Source organism: Rattus rattus, chromosome 2 (assembly GCF_011064425.1).
Source record: "Rattus rattus isolate New Zealand chromosome 2, Rrattus_CSIRO_v1, whole genome shotgun sequence".
NCBI classification, from domain to species: Eukaryota; Metazoa; Chordata; class Mammalia; order Rodentia; family Muridae; genus Rattus; species Rattus rattus.
Genome location: NC_046155.1, coordinates 24,959,406 through 24,983,259, shown reverse-complemented (window position 1 = coordinate 24,983,259; position 23,854 = coordinate 24,959,406). Strand labels below are relative to the sequence as shown.

Sequence of the window (23,854 nt, the reverse complement as noted above, 5' to 3'; positions counted from 1 at the left end):
GGTCAGTCTCTGACTTTTATACATGGCTATTGTTTTTCTTTCACTCTTGGGTAGAGCACAGTTTGTGTCTTTTTTAAAAATTAAAATACCTCTCAGGAGGTTTTAAGTAATTTTATCTAACAACATGGAAACTATAAAATTTGAGAGCTATGGGTTTTGAGTCACACACACACACAGACACACAGACACACACTACACACACACACACACACACACACACACACACTATACAACCACTACACACAAACATGTACACAGACACACACACACATTACATACACTACACACGTACAGAGACACACAACACTACACACACACACACTACACACACTACACACACTACATATACTACACAGACACACTACACACACATGTACACAGATACACACACTCTACACACATATATACACACGTCCACATGTATATACACACACACAGACACACACATCACACACACACAGACACACTACACACAGACACACACACACTACACACACACTACATATACTACACAGACACACTACACACACATGTACACAGATACACACATGCTACACACATATATACACACAGTCCACACGTATACACACACAGAGAGACACACACAGACACACATACACACAGACACACACACACAGTTTAAATAGTTTAAGAGCTAAATACAGGACAGTTGCTGTAAAAATGCCCTTGTTCTTTCTGGGTGGATGGCTCCCTTTTTGCAGTCGAGATCAAAGTTTTCTTTTTTTTTTCTTTTTTCTTTTTTTTCGGGGCTGGGGACCGAACTCAGGACCTTGTGCCTCCTAGGCAAGCGCTCTACCACTGAGCCAAATCCCCAACCCCCAAAGTTTTCTTTAACTGAATCTTGTTACTTGTTCTAACTACACTTAATATTGTACATTGTGTTTTCTTCAAGATGTTCTGGAATTTTCTAAAATTTTCTCCTTTGCATTTGACCTTAGTGAGCAGACTGAGAAGTGACTGTGTGAAATCTTGGTCAGTGATAGAACATTTACCCAGCATCCTCAAAGCCTGGGTTCCTTCCTCAGCACTGAGTGGAGGGTAGACAGCAAAAAAACAAAAACAAACGAAACCCCCCCCCCAAAAACAAAAAACAAAAAACAAAAAAACAAAACGAAAACAAAAACACATTTATTACTAATCTGCTGAAATTGAATGCATAAAAAATCCAAAATTTCCTGGTGCATTCCCCAAAGCCAACAGTGATGCATTCAGTGTCACTTCCTCCTCTGGAGATGATATTCAATAGCTTCTCTGATGGTGGGAATGTCTTGGATTCAGCCCTGTTCTGTGTTTTATGCAAGTATGAGAGCTGAACACTTGAAATGTAGCTAGTGTGACCAATGGGCTTTTTATTTGATTTCATTTTAATGAAATATATATGAATTATCTATTTATGTATAAATATATATTTAATGAGATATAATGAATTATGTATTTGATGAACTACATCAATGAGCTACAGTGTTTCAGCTTAATAAAGTGAGATTGAAATGTCATAAGTAGTTAATGGCAATGTTGTTGGGTAGCCTGGCTTTGAACCAGCATTTCAAATCTGCTTGTTAAAATTAGAGTTGGTCTGGTATACCCCGGAGTATCTGCAGATTAAATACAGGTTATCACGTCGGGGTCCCTGCAAGCGTCAGAGCCAGCAGGAGAATGATCTGTGCTAGGTGAAGAATGACATGCAGGCCAGTGACACTTTCGCAGGTGCTGGGTCAAACCTTGCAGAGTCTGACCTTGCAGTCTGTTTTTCTGACACCTTTAAGCACAGTAAAATTTGGGAAGAATCTCAATGAGCCAGTTATCACAGCAAAGCTTCAGGGACAGCTACATCAAAACCCCTTTGCAAAGCACACCTCTGTAGCAAAGCAACTCTGTCCGCTATAAGACAATGAGTTCTAACGACTGATTGACAGAGCTCAGGGTAAGGGCCTGGGGAGGAAGGATTTATAATAAGCATAAAGATATATTCTATTGATGGAGGATGCAAAGTACCTGGGGCGTCTTTTATAACGATGGGTTCTATTCACTGAGAGGTGAAGCTTAGGATCAAGCTTAAACGAGGCTCAGGATTCTGTGGGATCCAGGTAAAGCCCGGCTCCACAGAGCAGCAAAAGATCCCCAGGTTGTTAGCATCCACTCTCTCCTTCAGGGTAACCAGGCACCAGTCATGCTTCTTTTCTTGAAGAATAGAGATTTCTGCATATTTAATAATTCTGGTTCCTGGGGTTGGAGAGATGGCTTAGTGGCTAAGGGCGCTGGCTGCTCTTTGAGAGGTCCTGAGTTCAATTTCTAGCACCTGCATTATGGCTCAACTGTCCGATGCCCATTTTGGGTTTGCAGGAATCCACGCAAAGCACCCGTATCTAAAAGGAAAAAGAAAAATCTTAAAAGTAAAGATGAACAAACAAAAAACCAACTCTGATTCCTCTGAGCTATGCCCCCTACGTCATCCAATGTTCAAGCACACATTTGGAAAGTCCACTCAAGATTTCTGAGTGTGATCACCTTGGGGGTGACAGGATGGTAGAAATAGCCTTGGGCTAGCAGCTGCAAGGAGAAACTTCTTTTCCTTGCTCTGCCACTCAAATGGCAGAAGGGCCACATTAGCCTTTCGGCATACCTAGAAGCCAATTGTCTTCAAATTGGCTTCAGATCACTGACCTACCCTGAGAGTTCAACCAAGCCTTGCTCCAGAATGCACTTTGTAACATTTAGGCCACCATGTTGGTCAGTTTTCATTGTTGTGACAAATGCCTATGGTGTTAGGGTTGGTTGGTTTGCTTGTTTGTTTGTTTGTTTGTTTATTTATTTATTCCCAGTGTTTCTGGGGTGTCAGTTTGTGGTCAGTTTGCTGTGGTCCATGATAAAGAGAAGGCCACGGTGACAGGAACATGTGGCTAATGTAAGTTGTCTTCCCAACCTCTGTGGTGGTGAGAAAATGTAGTGACATAGGAAGGAACCAGGGATAGGGTATGTGTTTCTAGGGGTTTGCTCTCGGTTACCCACTTCCTCCAAACAGGCCCTGCCTACCTTCCCTTTATATTATGACTCCATCGAGGTCTTAATCCTGAATAGGTGAAAACCCCCAGGATCAAATCACTTCTCCCAAACTCCATGAACCCACAGCTAATTTCCTCAGCACATGAGCCTCTGGGAGACATCTCAGTTTTAAACCATAATCGATTTTAGCAAAAGGAAAACGTATTGCTGTGGCCAACTGAATGAATTTTAGATAATTACGGTTTAACCATATGTACTGAACAAAGCCTGTCCTGAGTCCCTTGACAAAAGCTTTACCGCTCGGTTGTACGTTTCAGCCAAGAGAAAATCCACTTGCTGGTGACATAAACTAGCTGTACTGACAGCATGATGACCAGCAGTGATGCAAGAGATTGGAAGAGCTGGTCACTGTCAGTGGGATTTGGGACTGTCCGACGGGCAGGAGCTCCCACAAATTGTATGATCCCAACTGCCCATGAAAAGTTGGGTGGGAGAGAGAGAGGGAGAGAGGGAGAGAGAGAGAGAGAGAGAGGGGAGGGAGGGAGGGAGGGAGAGAGAGAGAGGGAGAGAGAGAGAGGGAGAGAGAGAGAAAGAGAGAGAGAGAGAGAGAGAGAGAGAGAGAGAGAGAAAGAGAGAGAGAGAGAGAGAGAGAGAGAGAGAGAGAGAGAGAGAGAGAGAGAGAGAGAGAGAGAACATACTTGTTTTGCCATGTGTTACAGCTATCCGGGGAGTGGATCTTGACGTGGTTCCAAAGAGGAATGTCACAGACTAGAAGCTGAAACAAACGAGACTGTCCTGGTGGTGGGTGGGTGGCAGGCTGAGGAGGAAGTAAGAATCGCACCCTGTTCGTCAACACCTGGGGCCTCTTTCCTGCCTTAGATCTGAAAATCTAAGGTTGGGTGACCCAGGACCTTGCCTCTGGAGGAGGACTGATAGCGTCGTGTTTTTAGCTAGTGTCCATGACAGATCTGGTGGGCAGACCTAGCTGCTGCAGTGTTTGTTAGCACAGACATTAGGGAAAGCAGGCTCGTGGTGCCACTCAGGAGAAACCCCGACGGAAGGAACCTTCCGTAACTTTGCCTCACTGTCCTTTCTGGATCTCCATACCTGAGTGTGTAATAGGCAAATCTCCTGGGAGCAGTAACACACTTCAGGAGCCCTTGTATGTCTCCGTTTCCCCGTGTGACCAGGACATGGGTGACACTTTCAGCCTCTAGTCTCCTTTCTCTCTTTTTCTGGGAGAGTCAAAGGAACGGGCGAGTTTGAGAACAGCTGGGCCCTCCCAGTTGCTGGGAGGTTATTTTAAGCTTTGGTTAATATATCCAGAAACCCAGATGGTGTTTTCAACCAAGCTGCTTTATTAGATCTTGTGATAAGATATAATGGTGTTTATTGAAAAGGCAGACATGCGTCCACAACATTATGTGTCAAACTTGCCCTAAGAATCACTTTTGATCTGTTTTGATGGAGCCCTTCCGTGAATCCTGCAAATTTGCTAATTTCTTTACAGATCTGAAGACCAGGCCTTGGGGGTCAATTTTTGGAGCAGCCCAAACATTATATGGGATATAAACATGAGCATAGAGAGCTAGAACTCCAGTGTCAGCATTGGCCAATAGCCTTATGGGTAGATCTGAACCGCTCAAGCCTGGTCAGTGTACTTACACTGCTGTGGTTGCCCAGCCAAAGGGGCATTAAAAATCCTCTCATCTGAGTTTACTCTGTTGGTTACTAGTAAATGCATACCTATAATATACATAAGACTTGTAAAAGTAAAAGTTCTTATTTTCATGTACCTCTTACGGTTTTAGTGACATCACCTTTTGGAGCAATGTCTCTATTTGTAGATGAAGAGAAAATAATTCAGGAACACTCAACCATCAAAGAGGATCTTTCCTTGGCCTGGAGTCATGAAGGTTTTGACTTTTCCCTTTCCAAGTCTTTACTAAGAAACATTTTGTACAAACATAATATTGTTATAGCTTTTCTTATTGTTTTCCTGTAGCAAGATTCCCGATTTCTAGCTAGTCCTGCCTAGTGTTATAGTTAGAATTTCCAAAGGAAAAAGGAAAAAAAAAACAATCCGAAACCAGAGGTACAGAGTTTAGTTTATTCAACAAAGGATCTCAAAACAGTACCTAGAAGAAAGTTTTAAAACTAATGGTTTGCGTCTCCAATATAGAAGTACTCTTCCAAATCAAGAAGAAAACTCAAACAACTTAATACAAAGTTTGTCACCAACAAACACACAAAGAAGGTAGTCAACCTTATTGTAACCAGATAAATCTAAAATAAAAAGAATTGTTATGTTGAGAAAATACTCAAGAGTTGCTGCAGCTGTGGGAAAGTCATCATGGTTATTATGTATCATTGGGAGACATTTTGGTCGCTAGCTGAGCAGTAAATATCTTAACTAATAGAGTCTTTTAAAAACAGTCACTGCTCTCTATTTTTATAAACCAAATCTGAGGCTGTGTGATTTGTTAGCATTTTGTCTAAGCTCCACCCACAGTTGCCTGGCAACAGCCAGGTGTGCCTGACTCACCATAAAAGGGGCTGATTGCCCCCTCCCCTCTCTCTTGCCTTCTTGCTCCCCCTCTTTCCCCACGCCCCCTCATGTTCATGGCTGGCCTCTACTTCTCTTCTCTTCTCTTCTCTTCTCTTCTCTTCTCTTCTCTTCTCTGCTCTTCTCTTCTCTTCTCTTCTCCTTCTCCTTCTCCTCTTCCTCCTCGTTCTCTCTCTCTCTCTCTCTCTCTCTCTCTCTCTCTCTCTCTCTCTCTCTCTGCCTTTCTCTGCCTCTATTACCCTCTCAACTCCCCATGCCCCGAATAAGCTCTATTCTATACCATACCCTCATGCAGCTGGTCCCTCAGGGGGGATGGATGCCTCAGCATAGGCCCCCGGAGACACCCCCTCCCACCATACCTGAACATATGCCACCAAAACATTTCCCTTTTCTCTTTATCTTTTTATAAACACAACAATTTGTCCTGGTCATTCAGGTCTCAAGCAACAGCACTGCAGATAAAGTCCAAGCCTTTTCCTGTTTTTGCTGTGCCATGGAAGGCTGTGTGCTGCTGTTGGTGTGATAGTTTTGTTGTGTTGGTTGGATGGTTAGTTTGTTGGTTACTGAGATCAAGGGCAGTTTGTGTTGCCCAGGCTGGCCCTGTAAGCTCATATGACTCTCTAGCCTTTCTCTCCTGTGCCCGGTTAGTGTACACACACACACACACACACACACACACACACACACACACACACACACACACACACACACACATATATATATATTTGACTGCTTTAATTAGAAAAGTGTGTGAAATAGAAGGGGCCCTTCTCCCACCCCACCACAGGCACATAGATATGCCCACTGTAACTGTTTAGAGTCCAACTTTATTTGCTGGTTTTCTAAAAATGGGACCATGCCTCCCCTGTGATTGTTTTTCCAGTTAGCAAGTAGCCATTCATACATTTCTGGTACTCCTACTGTTATCATATTTTAATAGTGTCATTTTGTCACCATGTCATAAGTCATGCACCCTTTCTCTGTTACATTCTGGAATGTATAGATCGTTTCCTTTTTTCTTTTAATTTTATTTAATCTTTTTTTTTTACACTCCAGATTTTATCCACCTCCCTGTCTACCCCTAACTGTTCCACATCCGTACCCCACTCCCACCTCTCCCCTGTCTCCACGAGGATGTCCCTAACTCCCCCCACTCCACCCCACCAGACCTCAATGTGGTCAGGCCTTGGGGCCTCCCCTTGAGCTGGATCCCCCTTTGGGCCTGTCGCTGGACCTTCTTTTCCTCACGTTCTTCTCTATTTCCCTGCAGTTATTTCAGACATGAACAATTATGGGTCAGAGTTTCGACTGTGGGATGGCAACCCCGTGTCTCACTTGATGCCCTGTCTTTCTGCTGGCGGTGGGCTCTCCGGGTTCCCTCTCCACACTGTAGGGCATTTCCTCTAAGGCCCTCCCTTCCAGTCCTCAGAGTCTCTCACCTCCTAAGTCCTTGGTACATTTTGGAGGGCCCCCCACCTCCTACCTGCCTGTTTCCGTTCTTTCTGTTGGCCCTCAGTGCTGCTTCAGTCCTTTCCCCCCACCCAATACCTGATCATTTCCCCCTCTTCCCATCCCTGATTGTTTTCTACTGTTCTCTTAGCAAAGTGTCACAAGTGTACTTAAATATCTACAGACCTGACTCGTAGATGAACACACTCCTGGGCCGCTTGCCTCCTTCTTAAGGTGCCCAGTGGCTTAATGGAATGAATTGTTAAGAATTTTTTTTGTATACTCATAGAACACAGGTATTGGTAAAATCTTTTACTTTCACAAAAAGGAGGCAGAGTGTGTTTTTTTTTAACAGTGGTTTTTCTAACCAGAGCCTCCTGAGTTGGTCTGATGACCACAGTTGCTTCCTATGGCTTCCTCTTGACTGCTGGCATTTCTCCAGGCTGCTGGCAAGTTGGGTGGCAACTGCTGCAGATACTGTCCCCTCCCTGGCCAGCTGCGCCTGCGGCACGCACATGCACTCCTCTGAATGGTCCCTGAAGTGGCTGCAGTTGTTCCCCCCGAAGACTGACTCAACCCAAAGGACCTTCCCGATCCAGTCTGTGTGTTGTGTCTCCTGGAGGGAGCAAGCTGGGTCAACACCATGCTTTTCCATATTTAACCTTCGTGTCTGCTCAATCTTTGTGAAGACAGCAATCCAGGCCTACCCCAACTGCCCTCTCCTGAGGCCAACCTTAATCTGACCATTTTTTTTTTTGACTTAATGGACTGGGCCATGTGAGAGATTACTGAGAGGAACAGGGCCCAGCAGAGGCTGGAGACTCCACACTAATCTAGCTAATCGGAGAGGAGTCTGAAACCACACAGCTGTGGGAGCTCACCTCGCTTTCAAGCACTTGGGTTAAAATATTTGCGAGGGGCTCGTGTCTGCAGCTCTGCTCAGTGTTGGGTGAGGAGGCATGCTGTTCTTTGGGAAGGAGCTCTCAAACGAACAGTGACAGATGCAGACAGGGAAGGCCTAGAACGGCTGTCATAAATAACAGTAAACTGTTTAATCTCGCTGAGTTGTAAATCTGATTGCAGAGGTCTTTAGTTCACCAGTTCAGTGGAACATAGGATAAAGGGTGGGGCCCCTTAGGAAATGGGCAGATACTGCTTCCCAATCAGGCAGGAACTGGTCTGAGGAGATTCATTTAAAAACAGTCGTGCGTGAATTTTAATGGACTGCGATAAGTACTCAGAGAAAAATATGTAACTTTAAAGAGATTTTAAAAAAATCTTAAATGGAATCCTTTATGTAAAATCTACCTATAAAGTGGGTGTGGGTATACGTCTGTGCATCCCGTCTACTTTATCAAGTAGCATGTGCCCAGGGCCCTCTCTCCCTATCATCCAAAGTATTTTTTCCTTGAATATGTTTAAGAGGAGTCTTCATTTATTTTTCTGTTGCTGTGTAAGCTGCCATGACTAAGACAACTTAAAGGAGAAGGGTTCATTGTGTCTCAGAGTTCAAAAGACAAACCTCACCGTAGCAGGGAAATCATGGCAGCAGGAGCTTGAAACAGCTGCTCACCCTGCACTGCAAAGTGGGCACCAGGCAGATCAATGCAGGCCAGGCAGTGCTCAGCTTCTCTCTTCTCCACGATTATACAGACCTGGATTCTCTGCTGAGGGAACGGCCTGATCCATAGTTACAATGAGCCTTAATGCAAACAAGACAATCTTCCCTCCAGGCAAGCCCAGAGGCCCCTCTCCAAGTGATTCAAGAGTCTGTCAACTAGACAGGGAACACTAACCGTCACAGAGGACAGAGCAGAGTCCCAAACGTCAGAGATGGTTGAGGGCACTATCGAACCAAAATAGATACGCAGATCTTCCCCGGAGACCCGTGTTGCTAGAACATTCAGTAGAACTGGTGATGGAGTGAGAGCAAGGATAGGAGGTGTGGTTCGAGGCAGGCCTCTCTCACAAGGATGGGTTTGTGAGCTGAGCTCAGTGACATTGGTAAGTTAGTACCCCAGTCTGGTACATGCTAGGGGACAGGGTCACCGGAGAGCTGATGCAGGATGATATGAGAAGATTTGGGTGATGTGGGGCTGTCACTTCCTCAGGCAGCTTCTTAGTGAACAGGTTTGGTGGCTAAAAAGGATACTGTAGTTATGGACCCATTCTATGGACTGACTTGCTTCTTGATTATTGGCAAATAACATCCAGTTTAAGTTACACCTCACCATAGCTTCAAAAACATGTAATTTTTTAATTACAAAAACCTGAGGTAAAACATGTTTGTATTCTTCAGTAATTAAATAGCAGACTACACACCCTTTACCATTATATTGAAAAGATTACTCAGTGCCATAAGAAGAAAGGATTACCCAGAAAGACACACGGCACATGTCCTCCCTATGTGTATGTCCTAATGTCGAGTCTTTAGATTTGTGGGTTTGGGTTTTTTGTAGAAGTTGGGAAAGTAGAAAGGGGCAAAGGGTAGGGGAGTTGGAGAAAGATTTTAAGGAGAGATGTATGGAGGGGGAAAGGACATAACGGGTGGGGGTTAAGTAAGGAAGGAGGGAGAGGGGAGGACGGGAGAACAGATGGAGATGGGATGACTAGCACTGAGGATGTTTGAAAAACCTATGATTTTATAAGCTGTAAGTTAGTACACACACACATGCACGCACATGCATATACATACACACACATACTCACACATACACACATACACACACATACATGCACATACAGACATACGCACATACATGCACATACACACATATACACATACACACATACACACAAATACACACACATATACACACATACACACATACACATACACACATATACACACATACACACATACACATACACACACATACACACATACACACATACACACACATAACACATACACACATGTACACATACACACAAATACACACATACACATACAACACAAATACACACATATACATATATACACATACACACATACACATATACACACATACTCATACATATACACATACATACACACACATATACACACATACTCATACATATACACATACATACACACACATAGTCTCACACATACACCATACAGAAGTGGGGAAGAGAGAGAGACAGAGATAGACAGAGAGATAGAGATAGAGACAGAGAGACACAGAGAGAAAGACACACACACACATACAGAGAGAGAGAGAGAGAGAGAGAGAGAGAGAGAGAGAGAGAGAGAGAGAGAGAGACTAAGCAGCAATCCCTTTTGTAACAGTGCCTGACGACAACTGAGACAGGCAGAAATCAAGGCTGTACCGGGGAATGCTAACAATAGCTGTTGTATGTGATAGGGTTACAGATTTTTTCCCCCTGCCTCCTCCTTTTTTTTTTTTTTTTTGGAGTACAGATTTTTTATTTTGTTATTATGTACGTCATACTAACATAGGAGAACAGTATTTCAAGTTAGTGCCTGATGGTAGTGACACATTCATTCATTCAATCAATCATCACTGTTAGGAAATGTCACCAGCTAGAGAAAGGGAATGGGATGTGTTGAAGGAATGCTCGATGCTGGGCACTGTGACCTGGGGATGATCTGTCCCATCATGTGATCTTTTAGATCCTTTAGATATAAAAACTGAGGCACAGAGGGGCTCAGGATCTCACCCAGAGTCACAGAGGCAGCAGGAGAGCGAAGCCTGTTGAGTACCAACTTGTCTCGGTTGGCTCTACAACCCCTCTGCCCTCTTCACCAGCGAGGCACAGTGAGCACTGGGGAGTTTTATCCTTTGTCTACTGGGGTGCTTTACCTCATAGAATGTAAGCAATTCACAGAGTCAGGCTCCAGGATAAGGCTACTGAGTGTTCTCCAAGCACATAACTACCTGATTGCTTGGGCAGGGGTGGGGTGGGAGGGTATGTGTGTGTGTGTGGGGAATGGCTTCCTATTTTTACTCCAGTTTGTAGCTAAAGGCAATTAGATTTCGTGATCTTAGTGAGATTTTCCTAATGGGCTGATTGAACATTATAACGCGGGCCAAACTTCTATATGCCTGTGAGTTTTCTTCGCATGTTCAGACCCTGGGAGTTGCATGAGGAATATGTGCTGGTTTGGTTCAAATAGAGCGCATTCCTCCTTCGGCTCCAGTGTGTATTTGACGTCTTCCGAGGGTCCAGGAAGCCGGAGATGCATCCGTTTGTTCCCATCTGGTCCCCATGTAAGAAAGCACATAGCTGACAATTATCCATCTGCAAATGGAGAAGTCCCTTGATGTTTGTTTGGGTAACCACATCCATGCCTTGCCTTGAGTCTGTTATTTCTCTACATTCCACTGAGCCATCCATCTCCTTAAGGGTTGGCATCCCTCTCTGACAGCTGAGGCTTAAAGACTGAGGATTTAGTATTCATGTTCATGGCAGCTTGGCTTGTGGCTTCGTGTGTGTGTGTGTGTGTGTGTGTGTGTGTGTGTGTGCGCACGCGCGCGAGTGCGCCTGTGTTTGTGTGTGAGTGTGTGAGTGTGTGTTTGTGTGTGTGAGTGTGTGAGTGTGTGTGTGTTTGAGTGTCTGTGAGTGTGTGAGTGTGTGTGTTTGAGTGTCTGTGAGTGTGTGAGTGTGTGTGTTTGAGTGTGTGTGTGTGTGTTTGAGTGTGTGTGTGTGTGTGTATGTGTGTTTGTGTGTGAGTGTGTGTGAGTGTGTGTATGAGTATGTGTGAGTGTGTGTTTGAGTGTGTGTGTATGAGTGTGTGTGAGTGTGTGTATGAGTATGTGTGTGAGTGTGTGTGAGTGCGTGTGAGTGTGTGTGTGTATGAGTATGTGTGTGTGAGTGTGTGCGTGTGTGTGTGAGGATGTTGTGTGTGTGTGGTGTGAGTGTGTGAGTGTGTGTGTATGTGTTAAACAAAGAAGACAGGAAACAGGCGTCTTTGTATACATTACCAGCTGCGGTACCTCACAGGGGGACACTGTGGTATCTGTGTGGCCCTGCAGAACACTCTGTGGAGCATGGAGGAAGTATCTGTCTATTGCTCTCTTCACTTTCCCTGACTGATCTCTGGGATATGCCCATTAAGCCATGTGATTCCACTCTGGGGCAGTGACCTCGGGACTGGGAGACACCAAGGAGTGCCATACTTTTCTCCCTTTTAACAAATGTCTTGCTTAAAGCTGAAAGAGAGTTACACTGGGGGAGGGGGGTTCTCTAGAGAGTTCACACATGAGACCAATCTGCTTTTCTTAGCGTTATGTTACCGGGGAACTCACTCAGCATCCAGGTTCTGCATCTACTCTGAAAACTGAGCCTTAGGGTTGAAATGGCAGGTCTCTGCTCTCAAGGATTTTTACTTGGAGCTAATTAGAAAATGAACTTATACTAAATCTAATTTAGGAGAACAGTTGTTAGCATTCTGAAAGGAGAAAAAGAGCATGAAAAAAAATAAATTAGTTGTAGGCCCACAATGGAAAGAAATGGAAGTGATTAGGAGAGGCTTTGTGTCATACTGTTTATATCTTAGTATGCTGGTCTGTGACCAGTGCAAGGGCATCTTACTTCCCTCATCTCTAGCCATGTCCTTGGGTGAAGACAATAACAATATAGCAAGCAATATCTAAGGTTTGGTGAGAGTCTTGGTGTCCTTAGCAGAACAAACACAAAGCGATGTGAGGAGTCACCATCGTGTCCCCTTTCTCCAAGCATTTAAAGTCCCAGCAGAGTGGGAGCTGGCTGACCCCTCTCTCTCCTTAGCTCTGACTCTGGGAAGACACATGCTCCATTTACACATCTGAGGAGTCCTGGGTGATAATGTCACTTCCCTGAGAGTTCGCCTCTGCCTGCCTGCCTCCTGTGCTGTGAATCTCAAGGAACTAGGATTGGTCTCACCTTCTTTCAAGGCAGGAGCTGAAGTAGTGATAATAAGATCCCTTCAGGGATGTCCAGTTCTTCGGGGGCTGGCTGGGGTCGTTCTTAGATCCACACAAAGCCATGCAGTGAGAGGTGGAGGGTAGGGACTTCAGCATACCCTAGTTTGTCCTCCCCAGTTGAGCCTGGGTTTTACTCAGAGACACAAGGCAGATGTTGCCCTTCGGTGCTGGATGCAGGGTCAAAGCCAGTTAGGTAAGCAGGCCACAGTTTCTTTGCAAGGCTGCTACTTAGACAGAAGGTGGTATTTCTAGGACTTTCTCAGAAAGTGAGACAGAGGATTAAAGGAGAATCTGCTATCTAGAAAAAAAATAATTTTAATAAGTGCAGGGTTTAGGGAAGACACTAGAATTATCTTGGGCCATGTCTAATTTTCAAAGAGTTTTTCCTCTAGAACCTTAAACGAACACTTTTGGCTTTGCAGATAAAGACACTAAACTCACAGAAGTTAAATAGTACATCTTGCCTCCTGCTTCCCCGACTTGACACAAGCTAGACGTGTCTGAGAAGTGAGACTTCAATGGATAAGATCATCCTGTTTACCTGCGGGCATGTCTGAGATGGCCCAGCCCACCTGGAGGGAGGTAGAGGGGTGGCTCAGTGGTTAAGAGCACTGACTGCTCTTCCAGAGGTCCTGAGTTCAATTCCCGGCAACCACATGGTGGCTCACAACCATTTGTAATGGGAATTAATAATTAATTAATTAATTAATTAAAAAAGAAAGAAGATTGAACAAGTCACCAGGAGAAAGACAGTAACCAGTGTTTATTTCTCCATGGCTTTTGTTTCAACTCAGGCATCCAGGCTCCTGCCTTAAGTCCCTGCCCCGATTCTTTTCAATGATGAACTATAAATTATAATCTGACACAAATCATTTCCTTCCCAAGTTGCTTTTGTTCATGGATGTTTTATCACAGCAGGAGATAGAACTAAGACATGGTACAAGACTCATATGTAGTTTCCCATTGGGTGCCTTTCCTTTAATCCATATGTCTCAAATGTGCATTTATCTTAGCAATTGCTAGATGTTGAAAGCCTTGACTTGTCCAAGACTTTGTCTTGGGAGAGGGAAGTTTAACAGAAGAGGAATCAACACAGACAAGCAGAGGAGAAGATGGTGGGAAGACAGAGACCAGAGTCATGGGTAGAGACCAGAAACCAGAGAGGGGCTGGAGGCCCCTCTCCGGGGGCCACTTGAGGACGTGTGTCTTTGGGGCACCTTGGTTTTGTGCTTCAGGTCTTCAGAACTTCAAGAAGCCAAAAGCTCTTGTAGCCACTATGCTGTTGACAGTTCGTTGCGGCAGCTGTAGAAAAGGGTACTGATTTTATATTCGTTTGCAGCTTTTGTATTAATTTGTTAAGTCTACCATAACGAATGACCCACTTAGCTTAAAACAACAGCAACGTACTTTCTCACGGATCTGGGGCCCAGAAGTTGAAATAAAGACACTGGCAGGGCCGTGCTCCCTGGAGACTCTCTGGAAGGATCTGTTCCATGGCTCTTCTAGCTTCTGGTGGTGGTTGGCATTCTTTGGCTTCCTGGGCGTGTAGCCACATTGCTCAACCATAGCCATCTTGGCTTCTGTCTTCTCTCTCTCTCTCTCTCTCTCTCTCTCTCTCTCTCTCTCTCTCTCTCTCTCTCTCTCTGTGTGTGTGTGTGTGTCTTTCCCTCTGTATGTCCATGTTACTACAAAGAGCTGACCTTCCATGATGGAACTGGCCCAAATGAATCAACCTGCTACCTGGCTCACCCTCCCGAGGGAATGCTGCCACATTGGAACTTGGGTTGATCTCTGCCATCAGCAGATTGGACACTTACTAGGGAAGGAGGGCAGATCAGCCTAGCTGAACCGATCATGCTTCTGAGTTAATGAATAACCTCTTTACTGCAGTGGCCACTCTCCTCATGAGCTCTTGGACAAGGCCAGGAGTGGGTAGGGAAAGAGGCTGCTTGGGCTCTCATAGACTGGGCCATCATACCTTGTTCATTGTGTTGTTTGGTCAACTTGACACAAAGTAGGCTTGCCTAGAAGAAGGAATGTCAAGAGAAGAATTGCTTCCATCACGTTGGCCGGTGGGGGCATCTGTGGAGCATTTTCCTGATTGCTAATGGATGTAGGGAAGGTTAGCCTACTAAGGGCAGTGTCATTCCTTAGTAGGTGGGCCTGTGGTATGTAGTAAAGGTAGTGGGGCAGTGAGGGAGAAGCAGTAGCAGCATTTCTCCAAGGCCTCTTCTACAGCTCCTGACTCCAGCTTCCTGTCTTGAATACCTCCCTGACTTCCTTAGGAAAGGAATGTTCCTAGGAGTTGTAAGCTGAAACAAGCCCTTTCCTCCTTAAGTTATTTTGGTCATGGGTTTATTCCAGAAACAGAAACCTAAATAAGACAGAAACCTACTTCTCCCTCACTTCTACTGCTCCTCACTCTCCTGTGGCCATCTACTGAATTTTTGTGGGCTGCTAGTTAGCAAACTGTGTTTGCCACAACTGGGCAACTAAGACCTAATTACTTTTTAATGGCTAAGTAATATTCCATAAGTTTTATTCCCACTATACTCTGTCTTACTGGCTCTTTGTTAGTGGACAAGATCATTTTAAAATTTTCATTTTAAGTAAACTTACTATAAGATGTGTCTACATGTATACATCATTTCCGATGTTACTAGCTTATTCACTAGCTAGTTCATTTATTTTGCCAGGGATGGAATCCATGACTTCATGAAGCACACTAGGCAAATGCTCGGCCACTGAGTTCTACCTCAGCCTTCTGTCTACCAGCTAAACATGTTTTTCTTTAAGAAAACAGTATAGGGGCTAGAGAGATAGCTCAGTGGTTAAGAGCACTGACTGCTTTCCAGAGGTCCTGAGTTCAATTCCCAGCAACCACATGGTGGCTCACAACCATCTGTAATGAAATCTGGTGCCCTCTCTGGCCTACAGGCATATGGTGTATACATAATAAATAAACTTTATAAAAGAGAGATCATTTAAAGCAGAGTCAGTGTAGATGATGGGACAGACAAACAATTATGAATACAAGTCACTAGCACTTTATAGTGACAAACCGAACAACTTAATTTCTACAACCTCTACCAGGAAACTATTAGCCTCTGACAGCCTTCTCCTGGTTTTTAGCCTCTGCACTCTTCACACCTCCCACTTGCATTGGCTTTTAGTCATTGGACATAGTGTTGGTTCCACAAAGACAGTTTCTTTCAAGTATGTTGTATACTTTGATACGGGGTCCCCCCACATCTCTCCCTCCCTCACCCTGCCGGTCTCCTTCTGTGTTCATGTCATTCACACACACACACACACACACACACACACACACACACACACACACACACTCACCCATACTCAGTCAAACATATTCTCATACTCACTAATACACACACACACACACACACACACTCACACACACACACACACTCACTCACCAAGCACACACATGGTCTTATGCTTCTTTTTGAGATCTAGAATCCACACAGGAGAATAGAGTGTAATGCTATCTTACTGACTTTGGCTTATTTTGCCCGGTGGAATTACATCCAGTCTCATCTATTTTTCAGCAAAGACCATACCTTCATTCTTCTTTATGCTGACCCCCAGGATGACCCCATACTTTGTCAGTTGTGAATGATACTTCAGTGAACACAGAACTGCAAATGTCTCTGTAGAATCCCAACCCCACGGGCATGCTCTGAGGAGTGGTATGGCTGTTCAGTTAATTTTTTCTGTAGAGGTTATACCAGTTTACATTCCCACCAACATGGTCTGCTGGCTTCTTTCTCCCTGACCCTGGCTGGCATTTGGTATTTATGGTAGTCTGGTGACTTTCCTTGTACTAGTTTGCCTTATGGTAGGTATGGCCTGAATGGAGACTCAGTGTAGTTTTCATTTGAATTGCCTTGATGGCTAAGGATGCTGTCCAGCTTTTTCATGCTTGCTAGTAACTTCGGGGTAGGGGGATTGGGTTGGATAGCTTTTAGTAACAGAGCCACTGCTACTCCATTTTAATGTTGCCAGTTCGTTTTATCTTTTAGTGTCTCCCTCTAGTCATTCCTACATCTAGACACTAATCCATTTTCAGATAATATAGTTAGCAAAGACTTCGTCCTGTTCTGTTGACTCTCCATTTGATTGTTTTCTTTGTTGTGAAGAGTTTCACATTTCATACAACCCATCTGCCAGTTCTTGAGATTGGTCCTGAGCTGTTGGACTCCTTTCCTTCCTTTGCCTCACTCTTGACGTGATTGTTCTACGCTTTCCTAGAGTCCTGGAGTCTCAGGTCTCATAGCAAGGCTTCAGTCTGTTTCGAAGTGATTTCTGTACAGGTTGAGAGGCAGGGCTCTAGTTTCTTGTTTCTGCACATAGATATCCACATGGACAGCCAATTTCCCTAGTGCTGTTTATTGAGGAAACTGTCCTTTCTATAATGTATGCTTTTGAAATGTTGTCAAATGCAGGCAGCCGTAGCTGTGAGGAGGTGTATGTCTGGGTCTTCTGTCTGTTCTGTCGAGCCCATGGCTGTTTGTATCAGTGCTGTGCTGTTTTTCTTACTGTGGTGCTGCAGTGGAACACAAAGTCAGGGGTGATGATCCCTCCAGCACTGTTCTTCTTCCTCAGGCTATTTGTGGTCCATCTATTTCCACATGAATTTTAGGGTTGGTTTTCTATTTCTGCGTGAAGAATGTCACTGGGACTTTGGGGAGGGCGGTGCATTAAATAGCTTTTAGTAATAGAGCCTCAGTCCCTCTCTCATTGATGCCAATTCACTATATCTTCCTTTTATTTAATTGATTAATCAATTAATTAATTTTACTTATTAAAGTAAAATAGGTAAAACATTCTTAATTGTAATTAATTAGTAAAAATAATTAATTAGTTTTACTGCTTTGATTAATTAATTAATTAATCTACACCCCAAGTACTGCTAGTGTCTTCCTCAAGTTCTTTCTTCAGAGTTGTAAACTTTTCAGTGCAGCCATCTTTCTTTTCCTTAGTTAGATTTATTCCTAACTCTTTTACTCATTTCTTTGACGCTCTCACGGATTGGGCTGCGTTCCCGATTTCTTTCTCAGCATGCATGCTTGTGGGACAGAAAAGAGCTGTTGATTTGTGTATATTGGTTTGTGCCCTGCAGCTTTCGCCGAAAGCATCTACAGGGCTGAGAGTTTTTCTGTGGCATCTTCAGAATCTGTCATGTGCAGAATTATATCATCTGCAAGTACAGATCAGGATGACTTGCTTCCTTTCCCAACTGTATCCAGTCTCTTCTCTTGTCTTATTGCACTGGCTAAGACCTCAAGGACCATAGGGAATAAGGCTAGAGAAAGTGCACATCTTTGGCTCCATTCTGACTTTGCAAAGAATGATTTTAGCCCCTGCCCATTTAGAATACTGTGGAGTAAAGGTCATTTACGTCCTTTCCTATATTGGTGTGGTCCTTCTATTCTGAGTTTCTTCAGGGCTTCATCATGAAAAGGATGTTGGACTCTGAGGCTTTTTCTGCATCTGTCATGATGATCATGTGATTTTCATCCTTGATTCTGTTGATGAAATGCACCACGTTTATTGATCTACATGTGTCAAAACCTTCTAGGTTTCTGGAATGACTCTAATGTGGTGGTGAGTAATGCTTAGTTGAATTCAGTTTTGAAGTTTTGTTTTTAATTGAGAATCTTTGTATGTATGTGTATTCATCAAGGATATTGGCTATAATTTTCTACTTTTTGGGGGTATCCTTAATTGGTTTTGTATTAGAGGGATTATACCTTTGAAAATGGGTGACTGTATTCTTCCCTTTTTATTTTTTGAACTAAATTTGGAATACTTGTGTTAATTCTTTTTTAAAGGTCTGGTAGAATTCAACAGGGGCTAGCTCTGGCCTTTTAGAGTTGACTGTTTTTTACTGCTTCAATCTTCTCTCTCTCTCTCTCTCTCTCTCTCTCTCTCTCTCTCTCTCTCTCTCTCCCTCTCCTCTCCCTCTCCCTCCCCTCTCTCCTCTCCTCTCTCTCCCTCTCCCTCTCCCTCTCCCTCTCCCTCTCTCTCTCTCACACCCAGCTGTGTCATTTATATCCTCTTGTTTTAATTTTGGTCTATCATATATATCTGTAAATTTATCAGTTTTTAAAAGATATTCCGATTTACTAGACTATGTTATAAACATTCTCGAATGATTTGGGCTTTATTGGTATTTGCTGTAATGTCTCCCTTATCATCAATAATATTATTAAATTGGGCTTTTTCTCTGTCTCTCTGTCTCTCTGTCTCTGTCTCTCTCTCTCTCCCCCTCCCCCTCTCCTTCTCCCTCTCCCTCTCTCTCCTCTCTCTCTCCCCCCCCTCAGTTAGTTTAGCTAGGAGCTTGGCAATCCTATTTATCTCATCAGAGAACCAATTCTTTGTTTCATTGACTCTTTGTATATTCTGTTAATCATTTAATTTCTACTTATTTTATAATTTCTCTCTATCTACTGATTTTGTCTTGTCTTATTTTTCTAGGACTTTGGAGTTCATTGTTAAGTAATTTTCCTGTTGTTTAACTAATCTTCTTATTCTTATTTTTTAAAGCTGCACATTTATAGTTGCAAACTTTCTTCTTAAAAGGTCTTTTACCAATACCATATGTTTTGGTATATTGCATTCTTTTGGTTTGAGAAATTTTTAAATTCTCCTCACAATTTTCTTGATGATCACTCAGTACTGTGTTGCTTGATCTCTGAGTTTGTACATCCCATGACCTTTTGCTGTTGAGATCTAGTGTATTTCAATGTGATCATATGGAGGAATTTACTTCGGATTTCTCATATTTGTTAAGATTTGCTTTGTATCCTAAAATGCAGTCTTCTTTGGATAAGTTTTCATGGACAGCTGAGCAGAATGTATATTTTGGGGTATTTGGGTAGAATATTCCACAGAAGTTTATTTAGTCTATTTGATCTCTGTTCCTTAACTCTGATATTACTTTGATTTTTTTTCCAGGGGGTGTGGGTGAGCGTGTGACTCTTGGTGAGAGTGGCACATTAGAGCTATCCTCCATCACTGTGTTGAGGTTGGTTTGTGCCATTACATCAACTATTTGTCTTTGTATAATGAAATTGGGTAGGCCAATGCTTCACGTGTATCCTGTTTGTAACTGTAACTTTTGCTTGGTTGATCGTCCCATTCATCATTAGACAGTGAACCATTTTTGATCTCTTCCAATTAATTTTGGCTTTGAGCCTGTTTTGTCAATATTAGTATGGCCATACCTGCGTGCTTTCTGGTCCATTTGCTTTGGGATGTGTGTTCACCATCTGTTCACTCTAAGGCTATGTCTGCCATTCCTAGCAAGTTTGTGTGTTGCTTGTAACAACCAAATATACTGAGTTTTGTTTGTTTGTTTCTTCCTTTGAGATAGGGTCTCACTAGGCTCCCCTGTCTTTATGAAGAACAGCCTGGCCTCAAACTCACAGAGATCCTCTTCTCTCTACCTCCCAACTCCTAAGAATAAAGGCATTGATCCACCATGTCCAGCTTCCCCCTCCCCCTATTTTTAACTGAGTTTGCTACTCTGTGCCTTTTGATTGGAGAATTAAGGCTACTCTTAATTCTGAGTTATTGAAAACTGTGGATAGATTCTCAAACTTTTATTGATTTTGCAGCATTTAGTATTTCTGAGTCCTCCTTCACTTCCTGTTCTACTATGGTTTGTTCTTTCCCGGGGCCTCATGAATAGGATTGTCTGTCACTTTAATGTGTAAGACTCCTTCAAGTGTCTTATGCTTCCTCGAGTTCCCAGATTGAGCATGCAGGGAGGGAGGGACCTTTACCTGTAGAACTGCTTAGGTCTTACCTCAATGGGGGAGGTCTTTTAATTTAATTTATTTATTTTAAAGTTAATTAGGTATATTAATTATATGTACTATGTATTTAATTTATGACATTCTCTCTCTCTCTCTCTCTCTCTCTCTCTCACACACACACACACACACATACACACACACATAATATATGTGATTGTATGTACCCCTTTCCATTAACTTCATAAATGAACTTCTTGCCACTGCTCTCCCATCCTCTGCCATTGCAGCTACCTTGGGTGTGGCTTTGATCTCCCTGCCTCAGTGCTCTGAAATGTTCTGATACAGAAAATACAGTGTGAGTTTTATGAAAATCTCTCTTTGTCATAAACTATAATCCCAACCCTGCTGCAGCCCTCACTAGCACCTTGAGGAGAGGACACTCAGATGTGGCTGAGCCCTCTTCACTGCACTCTGGACTTATTCACCTGTTCTGCTTTCCAAAGTTTTAATTCTTCTCTACTTAGAGTAGTATTATTTTTTCTTTCACCCTTTAGTAGCATAGCAGCTGATAGCCAAGTCTCCCTCCCCCCACCAGGACAGTCTGGACATCCATGTGTCCTAGTTTCATTTCTATTGTTATAAGATTCCCTGACAAAAGCAACTTTCCATTCCAGGCTATAGTCCATCACTGTGAGGAAGTCAAGGCAGAAACTTCAGTCACACCCTTCTCACAGTCAAGGACAGAGAAAAATGAATCCACACATGCTTTTTGTGCTTCTGCTCACCTTGGTTTCTCCACTCTTACATAGTTATGGACCTTGCCTAGGGAATGGTGCTACCTAGAGTGGGCTAAGTCTTCCCGTATCAGTTAAGACCATCCCCTACAGGCATGCCCACAGGTCAATTCAATGTAAATAATACCCTATTGAGACTTGGTAGGTGACTCTAATTGTGTCAAGTTGACAAAGGTAACCATCACATCACCATGTGTGTAATATTCCATCTTCCTCTGTTCATTAGTTTTAATGCTAACCAATCCACAGATATTTACTATGCACTCACTGTCTCCCATGTTTGTTCTGGGTTATTTAGAGTAAATAATTCTTGGGGATTATGCATAATGAGTAAAGAAATAATATGGAAAAATTAGGTGATAATGTGTGAGAAAGAAAATTTATCAGAAAAACAGAAAACAATGCAACATAGGGACTGTGCATACTACATTTCAGTGGACTGTCCTAGTTTCTGTCTCTTACATTTGAGTTTCTACTCAAAGGCATGGCAACAAGAGCAGGATGTAACTGGCAGCTTTGAATGCTCAATCAGGGAGCAGAGAGTTACATGTGCTTCTGCTCTGTGACTTTTTTCTTTTTATCTAGTCTAAGACCAAGCCATTTAAGGCAGGTCTCCCTCACTGAACCTAATCTAGACAATCCCTTACTGATGTGCCTGGAGACTTGTTTCCATGGTGATTCTAAATGGCATCAATGTGGCAATCAAGAGTAAAGTATCACATAGAAGAAGTAATAGAAGTAGGAAGAAATCCTCTCCCTTTTCTTTGCCATTTCTAACACCTTCATCATTATAGTTTCTTAGTCAGACCTAAACTTATGTGAGCAAACCTGTTGGTCATCAAATGTAGATATTTCAAACCACCAGAAGCCAACGATCCTTAAGTAATTATTAGTTGGCAGTGGAAGACTAGATACTAGTACCCCGAATAGACTTGGAGACTTTGGGTGGGGCAGACAATGTTCCTTTTATTCAGCTTTCCTAACACAGAGTCTGTTCAACTCCTTTGGCTAGGAGATTGATTACCTCTTGACAGATCCTGGGCTACTTTCCTGTCGAAATGCCTTCAATTCCATGAACTGACTTTTTCCTGTACGTTTTTAGATTGGTCGGCTGATTATTGGGCAGAATGGCATCTTGTCGACACCTGCAGTCTCCTGCATTATCAGGAAGATCAAAGCAGCTGGTGGGATCATCCTAACAGCCAGCCACTGTCCTGGAGGACCAGGGGGAGAGTTTGGAGTGAAGTTTAATGTTGCTAATGGAGGTATGTGGTTCCAAATATGCCTTAACTGATACCGTTTCTCATATATTATCATACTCTCTGATGGTAGGCAGGCAAAGTGGGGAGGAGTCAGCTCAGAAAAATTCAATGAGATGCCCAAGGCGATACGATTCCAAGGAAGTAACATATAGCCTCTCATATGCACAGGGCTAGTCTCTTGATCATCTGTATGCTTCAGCCAAGTCAAAGACTGGGTACTTGACAGTTATCTGATATACGAGGACTCTGGATTTTAAAGTTAGAAAATACCCCAAGGGCCATTTAAAACACCCCTTTCCTTCTTCAAAGAAACAAATTGGAACTCCAGGAGGCCGAGTTACTGTGGAAGGTCACTGGCTGCTCAGAGAGACAAATGATTTTTAGCCTAGGTCTTGATCTCAGTGGAAAAAAATATATATATATACCTTTAATTTGTTCTTAAATTTATAGAAGTATACAGTCTGTCATAAACGGACTCCAGCTATCCATCCTGTACTTTTCTCATATCGGTAATCATTTCCACCCCCTGCGATATTTTAAGGCAAAATTCAACATGAAGACATTCCATACCTAAATATTTTTGTCTTCATTTTTTCAAAGACCCATTCCCCCAAAACTATAGTAACGTGTCGTGCTGTTTACTTTTCTTGTGACAAACTCCTGACATGAAGCAACTTCAGGAAAGAAGGGTTCATTTTAGCTCACAGTCTGAGAGGACACAGTTCACTACAGCAGGGGAGCACAGGGAGGAATGTGAGGCTGCTGAGGGGAGTTGTGGGGAGTGAAAAGGGAGGGGAGCAATTTGTATTTCACCTTTATTCAGTGTGAGGTCTCAGTCCGTGGAATGGTGCCCTGCACTTGGGGTGGACCTGTCCTCTTCAGTTAACCTTTGTAGAAACACCCTTAAGAGTTGTGTCTCCTAAGTGATTCCAAATCCAGTGCAGATGACAATGAAGATCAACCATCACATGTATCTAACAAAATAACACCAACCCTCCTAAACCATCTGACACCCAATCTCCAGTCACTTTCCCTTGCGGTGATTGTCAAAGTGTTATTCACA

At 43.2% G+C, this 23,854-nt stretch overlaps 1 protein-coding gene across 1 annotated transcript in view; it reads left to right on the top strand.

The window, feature by feature from the left end:
• Pgm5 (phosphoglucomutase 5) overlaps positions 1–23,854 on the top strand; it is a 173,842-nt gene that overhangs the window by 5,483 nt on the left and 144,505 nt on the right. The window contains exon 2 of the mRNA XM_032891741.1: positions 22,632–22,794. Coding sequence (XP_032747632.1) covers positions 22,632–22,794 — 163 coding nt within the window. The remainder of the gene's footprint in view (positions 1–22,631; positions 22,795–23,854) is intronic.